The following is a 14,863-nucleotide window of genomic DNA, read 5'->3' as shown; positions in this document are numbered from 1 at the left end:
GGGTTGGCAAGTATGACTGGGAGACGCAACTGCTCTGTACTTCTCCCTACGTCCGTGTACCACTCCATACAGCGGCGTTTTAAAAAGTCATAAATTTTACTTTTTGAAACCGATACGGATAATTTCCGATATTACATTTTAAAGCATTTATCGGCCGATATTATCGGACATCTCTAGATATAACTCTTATATTTTGCCATTAGATAAGTGCAGGAATACCCTACCGTCGTGAGCTTGTGGCCAATGTGCAACAATAGCCTCGCACATGTAAAAAAAAAAAACAACTTGGCACGCCGTTAACAAACCTTTTGTGTTTGCTAGGTTGACCATGTGGATAAAAGTGGCCAGTGTGCCCTTGTGCACGCTGCTCTCCGAGGACATCCCGAGATTATCCAGTACCTGCTCGAGATGGAATGGAGCGCTGAGGGGCAGCAGGAGGATTGCGCTTTGAAGAGCAAAGCCCTGCAGCAGGCTTTGATAGCAGCGGCCAGCATGGGGCACACTCAGGTCTGCTTATAATGCATGTGCACATATATAATGCACCCGTCTAGTCCACCTGCAACACATACGAGGAACATCTCTAAACATGATCATCCCATCAACAGAGTGCACTAAAGATCAAATCTGAGCACATATTATTCCTGGAGAAGTTTTTTTTGGTGTTGCTTTGCCTTACAAGTAAATACAACATTTCGGTCAACAAAGATTTGATAGTACGTTATTATAGCTAATATAGACACTTACATCATGTGTTGCCTTCATTATAACATTTATATAAGGCTTTTAATTTTTTGAGGCTCCAGACAGATTTTTTTTTTAATTTTTGTCTTTCAACATTTTGGGTTGCTGACCCCTGCCCTATATAGAGATATCCGCAGATGTCGCAGTTCGGAAAACTATACAGGACAGAACAAATTCTATAGGCTTGTATGGAGGAAGGCAAGATTGTTTTAAAAATATCTCCGCAATGCCGCCACAGTTTGATTTCAAACTTTTGGGATTAATGAAGTTCAAAAATACACAAAATACCAATAGGTAAGAAAAGTTGGTTTTCCATCATAGGTCCCGTTTAAGGGATTGTGTGCTTGTTTGATTCTATGATATATTTTGTTTAGCATGGTGGAAGAGGGGTTAGTGCATGTGCCTCACAATACGAAGGTCCTGAGTAGTCCTGGGTTCAAACCCGGGCTCGGGATCTTTCTGTGTGGAGTTTGCATGTTCGCCCCGTGACTGCGTGGGTTCCCTCCGGGTACTCCGGCTTCCTCCCACCACCAAAAACATGCACCTGGGGATAGGCCCCTCCCACCTCCAAAACACATGCACCTGGGGATAGGTTGATTGGCAACACTAAATTGGCCATAGTGTGTGAATGTGAGTGTGAATGTTGTCTGTCTAGGCCGGGGGTCGGCAACCCGCGGCTCTGGAGCCACATGCGGCTCTTTAGCGCCGCCCTAGTGGCTCTCTGGAGCTTTTTCGAAAATGTATGAAAAAAGATGAGGGGAAAAAAATACATTTTTTGTGTTAATATGGTTTCTGAAGGAGGACAAACATGACACAAACCTCCCCAATTGTTATAAAGCACACTGTTTGTATTAAACATGCTTCACTGATTCGAGTATTTGGCGAGCGCCGTTTTGTCCCACTAATTTTGGCGGTCCTTGAACTCACCGTAGTTTGTTTACATGTATAACTTTCTAGGACGTGTTTTATGCCACTTCTTTTTCTGTCTCATTTTGTCCACCAAACTTTTAACGTTGTGCATGGATACATAGAGGTGAGTTTTGTTGATGTCATTGACTTGTGTGGAGTGCTAATCGGGCATATTTGGTCAGAGCATGACTGCAAGCTAATTGATGCTAACATGCTATTTAGGCTAGCTATATGTACATATTGCATCATTATGCCTCATTTGTAGCTATATTTGAGGTCATTTAGTTTCCTTTAAGTCCTCTTAATTCAATTTATATCTCATGACACGCTATCTGTATGTAATATGGCTTTTAATTTTTTTTGCGGCTCCAGACAGATTTGTTTTTGTATTTTTGGTCTAATATGGCTCTTTCAACATGTACCCCGCCTTCCGCCCGAATGCAGCTGAGATAGGCTCCAGCACCCCTCCCCCCCCCCCCCCCGCCACCCCAAAAGGGACAAGCGGTAGAAAATGGATGGATGATTGAAAAAGTTGCTTGTTAGCTGGAAATCACTTACACAAGTGTGGCTGTGACCCCCCCGATGTGTCTGCCCCCTCAGCACCCCTGCAGGAGAGTGGTTGAATAATTGTCCTAATGGTAATCTGTCAGGCCACCATGTTCTTCCCATGCCCCCATTATTTTTACAGACAAATTAGCATACTGCCCTGGTGTTTTATTTGATCCCTTATGCAGGAAGGCTATGCCATTAATCAAAGTTTCTTCCTGGCAGGTTGTAAGGGGATTGTTGGCAGTGAATAATGAGTACGCTGTGCAAATTGATAGCCACGACACTCTGTGGGGAGAGACAGGTATGTTTGCGTCCATCTTTTTGCATTGCATGCTTCATCTTATGACAAGCCAGTGTTTTATCATCCTCTTGCAAGTGAAAGGTCTACACCAAAATGTGTGCACATTTTTACAGCGTCTGCGAGATCTTGTTTGCCGTTCTCTCTGGTAAAAGCATTTGCTGTTGTGGTCATGTGGGTTTCTACTTAGAGGACGGTAAACACAGCATTTCCTCTCGGGAATGATTCTCCAGTATACCACCGGATTACTGCTGCGCTGTCGTCTCTGTGCTGTTTGTTTGGAGGCTTACATCAGTTTGGACATTTTCAAGCATTGGATTAGATTAGTTTATTTCAAAAGGGGACAATGCAATTTCATGAAAACACATGACGACACATGGTTTAAAAAAAAACAGAATTAGCCAGAAGGCTAGTTTTCATCTGTAGTCCCCTGGCCATGATGTAAAAAAGGCAGTAAAATTAAAATTTTTAATTTTAATTTTAATTTTTATTTTTTTTATTTTTTTTGTCCTGTCCAGCTTCTCAGGCAAATCATATAGTTGATGTAGATGCCCATATCAACTGTTCAGATTTACTTTACAAAAGAGAAGTGTAGGATACTTCTCTTGTTGCCTTATTTGTATTTGACTTTATTAAATGTATTTATATTATCATTTGGTGCAGCCGGGCCGGAGCAGGAGGGGATGGAAAGAGAAAAAAAGGAAGACCGAGGGGGAAATTGTGGGGACAAGAGGGGGATTAGACAGAGAGACAAAAACAACAACAGCAAAAAATTACAATTTAAAAGAAAAAGAAAAGAAAGAGAGAGAAAAAGAATAAAAGCACACAATACATACCGTATACAATATAATAAAAAATAAAATACAACATCGCAACATAACATTTATCTTAGCATCAAAACATGCTCATCTTTTAGTGCTGGCAGCTGTAGGCGTTGATAAGCCACATTTTCCATTTTTTTGTGAAGGCCTTGTAAGTTGTGACCAGTTTAACCTCCTCAGGTTCTGAGTTCCACACATTTGCGCTCCTTACTGACCAGGCCCACTTACTGAAAGTGCTCCTGCGCAGAGGAATATAACAGTCACCTCTGACATTCAATCAATCAATCAATCAATGTTTATTTATATAGCCCTAAATCACAAGTGTCTCAAAGGGCTGCACAAGCCACAACGACATCCTCGGTACAGAGCCCACATAAGGGCAAGGAAAAACTCACCCCAGTGGGACGTCGATGTGAATGACTATGAGAAACCTTGGAGAGGACCGCATATGTGGGTAACCCCCCCCCCCTCTAGGGGAGACCGAATGCAATGGATGTCGAGTGGGTCTGACATAATATTGTGAGAGTCCAGTCCATAGTGGATCCAACATAATAGTAAGAGTCCAGTCCATAGTGGGGTCAGCAGGAAACCATCCCGAGCGGAGACGGGTCAGCAGCGCAGAGATGTTCCCAACCGATACACAGGCGAGCGGTCCACCCCGGGTCCCGACTCTGGACAGCCAGCACTTCATCCATGGCCACCGGACCTGTGCCCCCCCCACCTCCACAAGGAAGAGGGGAGCAGAGGAGAAAGGAAAAGAAACGGCAGATCAACTGGTCTAAAAAAGGGGGGCTATTTAAAGGCTAGAGTATACAAATGAGTTTTAAGATGGGACTTAAATGCTTCTACTGAGGTAGCATCTCTAACTGTTACCGGGAGGGCATTCCATAGTACTGGAGCCGCAATAGAAAACGCTCTATAACCCGCAGACTTTTTTTGGGCTCTGGGAATCACTAATAAGCCAGAGTTCTTTGAACGCAGATTTCTTGCCGGGACATATGGTACAATACAATCAGCAAGATAGGCTGGAGCTAGACCGTGTAGTATTTTATACGTAAGTAGTAAAACCTTAGAGTCACATCTTAAGTGCACAGGAAGCCAGTGCAGGTGAGCCAGTATAGGCGTAACATGATCAAACTTTCTTCTTCTTGTCAAAAGTCTAGCAGCCATATCTTGTACCAACTGTAATCTTTTAATGCTAGACATAGGGAGACCCGAAAATAATACGTTACAGGAGACGAGACGTAACGAACGCATGAATAATGATCTCAGCGTCGCTAGTGGACAAAATGAAACGAATTTTAGCGATATTACGGAGATGAAAGAAGGCCGTTTTAGTAACACTCTTAATGTGTGACTCAAACGAGAGAGTTGGGTCGAAGATAATAACGAGATTCTTTACCGAGTCGCCTTCTGTAATTGTTTGGTTGTCAAATGTTAAGGTGGTATTATTAAATAAATGTCGGTGTCTAGCAAGACCGATAATCAGCATTTCGGTTTTCTTGGCGTTGAGTTGCAAGAAGTTAGCGGACATCCATTGTTTAATTTCATTAAGACACGCCTCCAGCTGACTACAATCCTACATTGAGACCATCTCTTCCACACGGTAGTTAGATTTAGGTGGCTCAAGATGACATACTAGTTACAAGACTAGGCATCTTAAATTGTTTTTGGGAAAATGTTTTCCTTTTGCCTTACTTACTGTACTTTATGCCACGATTATTGTAGCCCAGCTGTATACAACGGATCTTAGCTGTAAAAATGTTTTGTGAAATGATTTATTATTACTTACTATTTCTCATTTACAATGGGCCAAACATCTCCTTTAGTTTTGTTAAATGTATGACATTGACGACATTATCATTTACAAATGTCCTCGCTAAGTAAGGCGATCATACTGCAATCGTAAACTTGCAACACTTTGTGTTCACATCACCCTGGTTAAGTAAAGTTGGTTCTGTGTAGGGACATAAAGATATGATATTTCAATTTATGTAATTTTTATTTTTATTGTGACCAAAATTATCACGGTTATCAATATTATTACAGAATTGTTGAATGTGTTCTTTAAAATTTACCTACACTAAAATATTTTGATTGTTATTTTTTAAATAACTAAATCAGTGGTTCTTAACCTGGGTTCGATCGAACCCTCGGGCAAGGGTGTCAAACTCAAATACAGAGTGGGCCAAAATTTAAAACTGAACAAAGCCGCGGGCCAAGGTTGAACAAATTAACCTTTTCATAGGGACCCAAACAAGTTTTGCATTGAATATTGAACAAGCAAGGCTTATATAACTTTATAGTGACATGCAAAATCGAGTTTCAAATAATAATAATAATAATTAAAAAATATCAATGGCATATCAAATACAATTGAAATAAAAATGTAATGCCTCTTTTCTATTTGCAGCCTTCTGAAGTAAATATCAACATTACATTTTTCCACAGGCTAATAAATTAGAAAATAAAATAACAATGAATAAACCAACCATTCAGGACTTTAAACTGCTCAGTTTGCAACACACTGATCTAATCTGATGTGCCCAAGCCAGATACCTGCCATCTTTTCTTGGATGCTAGTTCATTAATGTCGGGGCTCAGGCTTTGAGCTGAGGCATCTTTCATTATCGAACGAAATTGTTCATCAGTCATTATATCTCGTAGTCAACCCGGACCACAATCTTGGGGGCGTGCTTTAAAGGCACTGCGTTTATCGTCCTCCACGAGCTGTCGTCACGTCTGCTTTTCATCCATTCCAACAACATGCCGGCCCCATTACAAAATATGTGCGACTTCAGCACGCACACACACGTAAATGCAATGCATAATTGGCCAACAGCGATACAGGTTACACTGACGGTGCCCGTGTAAATAACTTTAACTCTGTTAGAAATATGCCCGGAAGAGTTAGGGCTGCATGGGATTCTGGGTATTTGTTTTGTTGTGTTTATGTTGTGTTACGGTGTGGATGTTCTCCCGAAATGTGTTTGTCATTCTTGTTTGGTGTGGATTCACAGTGTGGCGTATATTTCTAACAGTGTTAAAGTTATTTATACGGGCACCCTCAGTGTAACCTGTATCGCTGTTGGCCAAGTATGCAATGCATTCACGTGTGTGTGCGTGCTGAAGCCGCACATATTATGTGACTGGGCCAGCATTCGCTGGACTGGGTGAAAAGCGGACGTGACGATTTTTGGGAGGGGCACTGAAATTTGAGAGTCTCCCAGGAGGGTTGGCAGGTATGAGAATTAGCGGTGAATGCGATGTTACCGCGGCACCGCCGCTGAATATAATCGGCGGGCCAGCTCTAGTGTTAATTTGATATCGCCTCAAGGGCCAAGTGAAATTACACGGCGGGCCAAATTTAGCCCGCGTGCCAGAGTTTGACACCCATGCCCTAGAGGTTCGGTGAGTCGGCCTCAGAGGTTCGGCGGAGGTCAAGACACATCCGACTCATCGTGTAAATAAAAACTTCTCCCTGTCGGCGATTTATGGATACCCCCAGTCTTTGCGAGCAATCCTTTTCGAGGGTGCTGGACATAAAAACGAAGAAAAGGAACAGACCTTGCTGTGAAAATTACATGAGAGTGGCACTTGCCAAGGTGAAGCCACGCATATCTTAACTGGTCTCTCAAAGGCAACAGCAGAAGTCACACTGATTTGCAGGTGTGTAATTTGTTCTGAGTTCATGCTCTGTCTTGGTTTTGTTCTTTAAGCAAGGTGATGTTCATGCACGGTTCATTTTCTGCACCAGTAAAAAAAACCACATAAATTTGTATTGGATTTGAAAGAAGAAAAAAAAACATTTTATTTTTCACTAAAAAAGGGTTCGGTGAATGCGCATATGAAACTGGTGGGGTTCGGTACCTCCAACAAGGTTAAGAACCACTGAACTAAATTAAATGGACCCACTGTTGGAAAGCACACTATTTACAAGGTTTTGTGTTTCTTATACTTCACACTTAGTGTTTAACTCAGTGGTTCTCAACCTGGGTTCGATCGAACCCTAGGGGTTCGGTGAGTCGGCCTCAGGGTTTCGGCGGAGGTCAAAACACACCCGACTCATCGTGTAAATACAAACTTCTCCCTATTGGCGTATTACGGATACGGCAACAGCTGACTGGTTTGCAGGTGTGTAATTTGTTGTGAGTTTATGCACTGTGTTGGTTTTGTTCTTTGAACAAGGTGATGTTCATGCACGGTTAATTTTATGCACCAGTAAAAAAACATGGTAACACTTTAGTATGGGGAACATATTCACCATTAATTAGTTGCTTATTAACATGCAAATTAGTAACATATTGGCTCTTAACTAGTCATTATTAAGTACTTATTAATGCCTTATTCGACATGGCCTTATTATAACCCTAACCCTCTGACCCTAACCCTAACCAAATAACTCTAAATTAAGTCTTTATTACTTAGAATATGTTCCCCTAGTGTCCAAATAACTCTAAATTAAGTCTTTGTTACTTAGAATATGTTTCCCATACTAAAGTGTTACCAAAAATATATATATATAATTATATAAAATATATATATATATATAATTTTGTCTTGAATTTGAAATTTAAAAAAAATATATTTCTCACTAAAGAAGGGTTCGGTGAATGCGCATATGAAACTTGTGGGGTTCGGTACCTCCAACAAGGTTAAGAATCACTGGTTTAACTGTTTTAATGTCTTAGCTTTTATGGTTGTAAATATTGGATTGTACTGTCGCACTTTAAGATATATTTAAATGAAAAGTGTGCCACAAATTAAAATCTATTAATATTGTTTATCATTTCTGCCGGGCGTGGTGGCGTCTTACTCTGTTCTGTTCACACCTCTGTCTAATATTCGATCACTCAGCTCTAAGAGAGCACAGTTTATAGGTTCAATGTACACACTTGAATATCAAATCAAATCAAATCAAATCCACTTTATTTATAAAGCACATTTAAAATGTACCACAGGGGTAGCCAAAGTGCTGTACAATGGGCAGGTTAAAAGATAATACGAGTACCGAGCAAACACAACACAACACAAACAGAACACGATAAAAAATAAATAAATAAAATAGAATAAATAAAAACAGGTTCACAGCAGGTGTATTATGGGGCGCCGTTGCAGGATGGATATCACTCAGTGTTAAAAGCCATGGAATAAAAGTATGTTTTTAAGAGAGATTTAAAAAGAGGAAGAGAGGAGGCTTGTCTAACAAGGTAGGTCGTTCCAGAGCTTGGGAGCAGCAACGGCGAAAGCTCTGTCACCTCTAAGCTTCAGCCTTGTGTCAGGGACCGTCAACAGCAGCTGATCTTAAGGATCGGGTGGGGCAGTAAGGCTGAAGGAGGTCGGAGAGATAGGTTGGCGCGAGGTTGTTTAGACATTTAAAAACAAATAAAAGGAGTTCAAAATTGATTCGATAACGCACAGGGAGCCAGTGAAGGGACGCTAATATAGGGGTGATGTGCTCACGTCTGCGGGTCTGTGTTAGCAGACGAGCAGCAGAGTTCTGCACGAGCTGCAGGCGGGCGAGGGAGGCCTGGCTAATGCCTACATACAGGGCATTGCAGTAGTCAAGACGAGTCGAGATAAAGGCGTGGATTAATTTCTTGAGATCATGTCCTGATAGAAGCGGTTTCACTTTCGCTATTTGGCTTAATTGATAAAAGCTTTTTTGAACGACGCTGCTGATTTGATTGTCGAACTTTACCCCCAGGTTTGTGACACAGTCGCTGAGATATGGGGTCAGAGTGCCGAAGTCAATGTTGGGGGAGGGAGAGCGACTTGGACCGAACAACATAACTTCTGTTTTGTCTTCATTTAGGCTCAGGAAGTTAGCTGAAAGCCAGACTTTGATGTCGTGCAGGCAGTCAATAAGACGTTGAACCGTGTTATTTTGTGCAATGAGAAAATAAATCTGGCAATCATCGGCATAAAAATGAAATGCAATACTGTACTTCCTAAAAATAGAACCAAGGGGGAGAAGGTAAAGCGCAAATAAGATTGGGGCAAGGATTGAGCCCTGGGGGACCCCATGTGGTAAAGGAGCTGTGGAAGACATAAAACTGTCTACTTTTACACAAAAACTCCTGTCAAATAGGTACGACCGGAACCAGTTGAGGGCGGCGCCCTTAATGCCCACACAGTTCTCAAGACGAGTGATTAAGGTGGCGTGGTCGACAGGGTCGAACGCAGCAGACAGATCTAAAAGCACCAGGACAACATATTTACCAGAATCAGTTGACAGGAGGATATCGTTAAAAACTTTTAGAAGTGCTGACTCTGTGCTGTGAAGGGCTTTAAAACCGGACTGGAACAGCTCAGTGATACCATTATCCTCTAAGAAGGGCAACAACTGACTGTAGACAACCTTCTCTAATATTTTGGAAATGTATGGAAGATTAGAGATAGGTCTGAGGTTAGAGAGGAGAGAGGGGTCAAGGCTTGGTTTTTTAAGTAGAGGTCGTACCACTGCATGTTTAAACTCTACTGGAACTATTCCAGAAGAGAGGCTACTATTGATAATGTTAAGGACACTTGATCCAATAGTAGCAAGTACCTCCTTAAACAGGCGAGGTGGGAGGGCATCTGCAGGAGAACCAGAGGGCTTCATATGACTAACTGTGTCACTTAAAAAAGAAAAGGACACCGGCTCAAACTGATGGAAAACAGAAGAGAAATGCAGAGGAACAGAAAGGTCATATGATATCCTAGTTGCTTAGACAACAATGTGTTTATATCAGCCAATCTTAGCTACATGTGTTATGAGGTCAAAAAGAAAATGCCCCGCCTTTCAATCAAAGATTCAGCTAGATAGTTTATGTGGATAAAACCCTTCGTAAAAGACGATGGCACGTACAGCTTGCCACAGTATAGCTCTCACAAAAATAAATTTTAAATATTTGGGTTTCATGACTCTCTCAGCAGGTCTAATGCTGACAATGCTTTCTTTAAACACGTAAGAATGTAAACAGGATGGTTTGCATATTTTCAGGCGGTTGAATCAATCACAACTGGACTGTTCAGATTGTATGCCCTGAGGATACAATGATCTGGAATGAGAATACTCAGGAAGGTTTGCAGAGGAAATACTGAGTAAAACAGCAGTAATAAACAACAACGTAAAGCAAACATGGGCCATTGTTGATAACATTAATAATTAGATGAAGAAACAAGCATGAGGCTAGAATAGACCAGCAAATACTTTGCAATTGAATGGCTATCCTTTACATGGTGACAAGAAGATGTTTTCTGACAGATGACATGTGGTTTTCAATGTGTGAAGCGCCTACAACACCTACAAAGCTCATTTCAGTTGTTTAAAGGGGAACATTATCACCAGACCTATGTAAGCGTCAATATATACCTTGATGCTGCAGAAAAAAGACAATATATTTTTTTAACCGATTTCCGAACTTTTGGCGAATTAAACGCCTTTCTAATATTCGCTCTCGGAGCGATGACGTCACAACGTGGCGTCACATCGGGAAGCAATCCGCCATTTTGTCAAACACCGAGTTAAATCAGCTCTGTTATTTTCCGTTTTTTCGACTGTTTTCCGTACCTTGGAGACATCATGCCTCGTCGGTGTGTTGTCGGAGAGTGTAACAACACGAACAGGGACGGATTCAAGTTGCACCAGTGGCCCAAAGATGCGAAAGTGGCAAGAAATTGGACATTTGTTCCGCACACTTTACTGATGAAAGCTATGCTACGACAGAGATGACAAGAATGTGTGGATATCCTGCGACACTCAAAGCAGATGCATTTCCAACGATAAAGTCAAAGAAATCTGTCGCCAGACCCCCATTGAATCTGCCGGAGTGTGTGAGCAATTCAGGGACAAAGGTTCTCGGTAGCACGGCAAGCAATGGCGGCAGTTTGTTCCCGCAGACGAGCGAGCGAAACCCCCTATCGACCCTAGCTTCCCTGGCCTGCTGACATCAACTCCAAAACTGGACAGATCAGCTTTCAGGAAAAGAGGGTATGTCAACAGAATATATTAATTGATGAAAATTGGGCTGTCTGCACTCTCAAAGTGCATGTTGTTGCCAAATGTATTTCATATGCTGTAAACCTAGTTCATAGTTGTTAGTTTCCTTTAATGCCAAACAAACACATACCAATCGTTGGTTAGAAGGCGATCGTCGAATTCGTCCTCGCTTTCTCCCGTGTCGCTGGCTGTCGTGTCGTTTTCGGCGGATCCGCTTGCATACGGTTCAAACCGATATGGCTCAATAGCTTCAATTTCTTCTTCAATTTCGTTTTCGCTACCTGCCTCCACACTACAACCATCCGTTTCAATACATGCGTAATCTGTTGAATCGCTTAAGCCGCTGAAATCCGAGTCTGAATCCTAGCTATTGTCGCTATAGCTTGCTGTTCTTTCCGCCATGTTTGTTTGTGTTGGCTTCACTATGTGACGTCACAGGAAAATGGATGGGTGTTTATAACGATGGTTAAAATCAGGCACTTTTAAGCTTTTTTTAGGGATATTGCGTGATGGGTAAAATTTTGAAAAAGACTTCGAAAAATATAATAAGCCACTGGGAACTGATTTTTAATGGTTTTAACCCTTCTGAAATTGTGATAATGTTCCCCTTTAAAGGCAAAATTAAATTATTTCTTGTTCCTACAGTCAGAGAGATTAAATAGAGTTTGAGGTAAGCAAAAAAAAACGTCACCAAATATACTCCAGAAATACTTTTTTGGGGAGAGCAACCTACTGTATTATGTTCTCTGAGGTCAGGCTTACTGTTTCACACTTCACACATCACCGATTTCATCTGTTTGCTACCGTTTCAGGTTTATTTGCCGGTCAGAGTTTATAACATTCCCATGTGACCAATCGATCTGAACCAAAGGAAAAAACTAATTAGAATTTGATTAAAACAAATGAAGTGTATAACTGTGACAGCACCCGCAAAGGCTGAATCTTTGCTGTAATCTAACCTTCTAATAGATGAAAATTCAACCTGTCATCAACAATTACCGCTCTCTGTTTTACTTAATTTCGCAGCCGGGAGTTGTAATGCCAAACCAAGTTTTATATTCCATCAAAATTGGGCAATTGGCAGCAATTCAAAGTTAAAATGGAAAATCCCATCGAACATGTTCAGACGCTTATATATCTGTGAAATCTCATCTTATCAGGTTGTACTTATCTTGGTTCTTATTACATTCTCTTCCCTCGGATTCAGAAGAAAATTGAGAGTGCTCTTGTTGCAGATTTCATGTGTTGATAATGTGCGGTGCACAGGTCTGTATGCCCTTGTCAATGTACAAACCCCATTTCCATATGAGTTGGGAAATTGTGTTAGATGTAAATATAAACGGAATACAATGATTTGAAAATCCTTTTCAACCCATATTCAGTTGAATGCACTACAAAGACAAGACATTTGATGTTCAAACTCATAAACTTTATTTTTTTTTGCAAATAATAATTAACTTAGAATTTCATGGCTGCAACACGTGCCAAAGTAGTTGGGAAAGGGCATTCACCACTGTGTTACATGGCCTTTCCTTTTAACAACACTCAGTAAACGTTTGGAACTGAGGAGACACATTTTTTAAGCTTCTTAGGTGGAATTCTTTCCCATTCTTGCTTGATGTACAGCTTAAGTTGTTCAACAGTCCGGGGGTCTCCGTTGTGGTATTTTAGGCTTCATAATGCGCCGCACATTTTCAATGGGAGACAGGTCTGGACTACAGGCAGGCCAGTCTAGTACCCGCACTCTTTTACTATGAAGCCACGTTGATGTAACACGTGGCTTGGCATTGTCTTGCTGAAATAAGCAGGGGCGTCCATGGTAACGTTGCTTGGATGGCAACATATGTTGCTCCAAAACCTGTATGTACCTTTCAGCATTAATGGCGCCTTCACAAATGTGTAAGTTACCCACATCTTGGGCACTAATACACCCCCATACCATCACAGATGCTGGCTTTTCAACAATGCGCCTATAACAATCCGGATGGTTCTTTTCCTCTTTGGTCCGGAGGACACGACGTCCGCAGTTTCCAAAAACAATTTGAAATGTGGACTCGTCAGACCACAGAACACTTTTCCACTTTGTATCAGTCCATCTTAGATGAGCTCAGGCCCAGTGAAGCCGACGGCGTTTCTGGGTGGTGTTGATAAACGGTTTTCGCCTTGCATAGGAGAGTTTTAACTTGCACTTACAGATGCAGCGACCAACTGTAGTTACTGACAGTGGTTTCTGAAGTGTTCCTGAGCCCATGTGGTGATATCACACTGGTGTCGCTTGTTGATGCAGTACAGCCTGAGGGATCAAAGGTCACAGGCTTAGCTGCTTACGTGCAGTGATTTCTCCAGATTCTCTGAACCCTTTGATGATATTAGGGACCGTAGATGGTGAAATCCCTAAATTCCCTGCAATAGCTGGTTGAGAAAGGTTTTTCTTAAACTGTTCAACAATTTGCTCACGCATTTGTTGACAAAGTGGTGACCCTCGCCCCATCCTTGTTTGTGAATGACTGAGCATTTCATGGAATCTACTTTTATACCCAATCATGGCACCCACCTGGTCCCAATTTGCCTGTTCACCTGTGGGATGTTCCAAATAAGTGTTTGGTGAGCATTCCTCAACTTTATCAGTATTTATTGCCACCTTTCCCAACTTCTTTGTCACGTGTTGCTGGCATCAAATTCTAAAGTTAATGATTATTTGCAAAAAGAAAAATGTTTATCAGTTCGAACATCAAATATGTTGTCTTTGTAGCATATTCAACTCAATATGGGTTGAAAATGATTTGCAAACCATTGTATTCCGTTTATATTTACATCTAACAATTTCCCAACTCATATGGAAACGGGGTTTGTACACAAGGGCAGATGATGGACTATGGACAAACCTAAAAAAAAACTTAAAACTCTTATGACAAATTTGACAGTATTTTTAAAGTTCAGAAGGTTTGTCAGGTTATGTCCACTCTGTAGTTAACAGCTGCCTTTTCCTGTTAAATGGCTAAAGGGCTCCAGACCTTATTACCGCGTCGGGACAAATGAATCCCAAATATCCCTCCTTGGTCAAGTCTCTTATTGCCGCAGTCACGTCTCGGCTCTGTTCACTCATTGGATACGAAATGGCATCCGCTCCAAACAAGTGAAATTGCAGGTTTGTGGCACCGCTAAGCTGAAACAAAAGTGACTCCGGGGTCTTTGTCATGACCACAGTCTCGGGTATCTTTGTTGCCACCAGGCATCCATTTAGAACACAGCCAGAGCCCATCTGTATTCCAGGAAAAGAGTCCAGTGCCGTGTGCTATCCTAGTAGGTAATGAAACATCTTATTGGAAGGATTATTACAGGTTGGAGGTCACTGTGAGGTAGAAGAAATGAGCCTGTTTTTACGCTCCTGTTGAGAAGACGCCTACAAGCGCAGTAGATACCTCTGAGAGATGTAAAAGTACCTTCTTTTTTTTTTTTACCATGCAGATTTATATTCCACTCTAGTAACAGTCAATGTTCTCAGCAGGAAATATCCCGCCAGACTTTATGGAAACTTGAATTCACTGCCATCCATACGAA

General features: G+C 41.5%; 1 protein-coding gene across 3 annotated transcripts in view; it reads left to right on the top strand.

The window, feature by feature from the left end:
* Positions 1-14,863, top strand: part of LOC133613775 (protein TANC1-like) — a 256,853-nt gene that overhangs the window by 205,143 nt on the left and 36,847 nt on the right. For all 3 annotated transcript variants that reach the window (XM_061971555.1, XM_061971553.1, XM_061971554.2), the window contains exons 17-18: positions 322-507; positions 2,422-2,500. In XM_061971555.1, the coding sequence (XP_061827539.1) occupies positions 322-507; positions 2,422-2,500 (265 nt within the window). The remainder of the gene's footprint in view (positions 1-321; positions 508-2,421; positions 2,501-14,863) is intronic.

The sequence above is a fragment of the Nerophis lumbriciformis genome, linkage group LG13 (assembly GCF_033978685.3).
Source record: "Nerophis lumbriciformis linkage group LG13, RoL_Nlum_v2.1, whole genome shotgun sequence".
Lineage (NCBI taxonomy): Eukaryota > Metazoa > Chordata > Actinopteri > Syngnathiformes > Syngnathidae > Nerophis > Nerophis lumbriciformis.
Note: the sequence above shows the minus strand (reverse complement) of the source record. Positions and strands in the feature narration are given on the sequence as shown.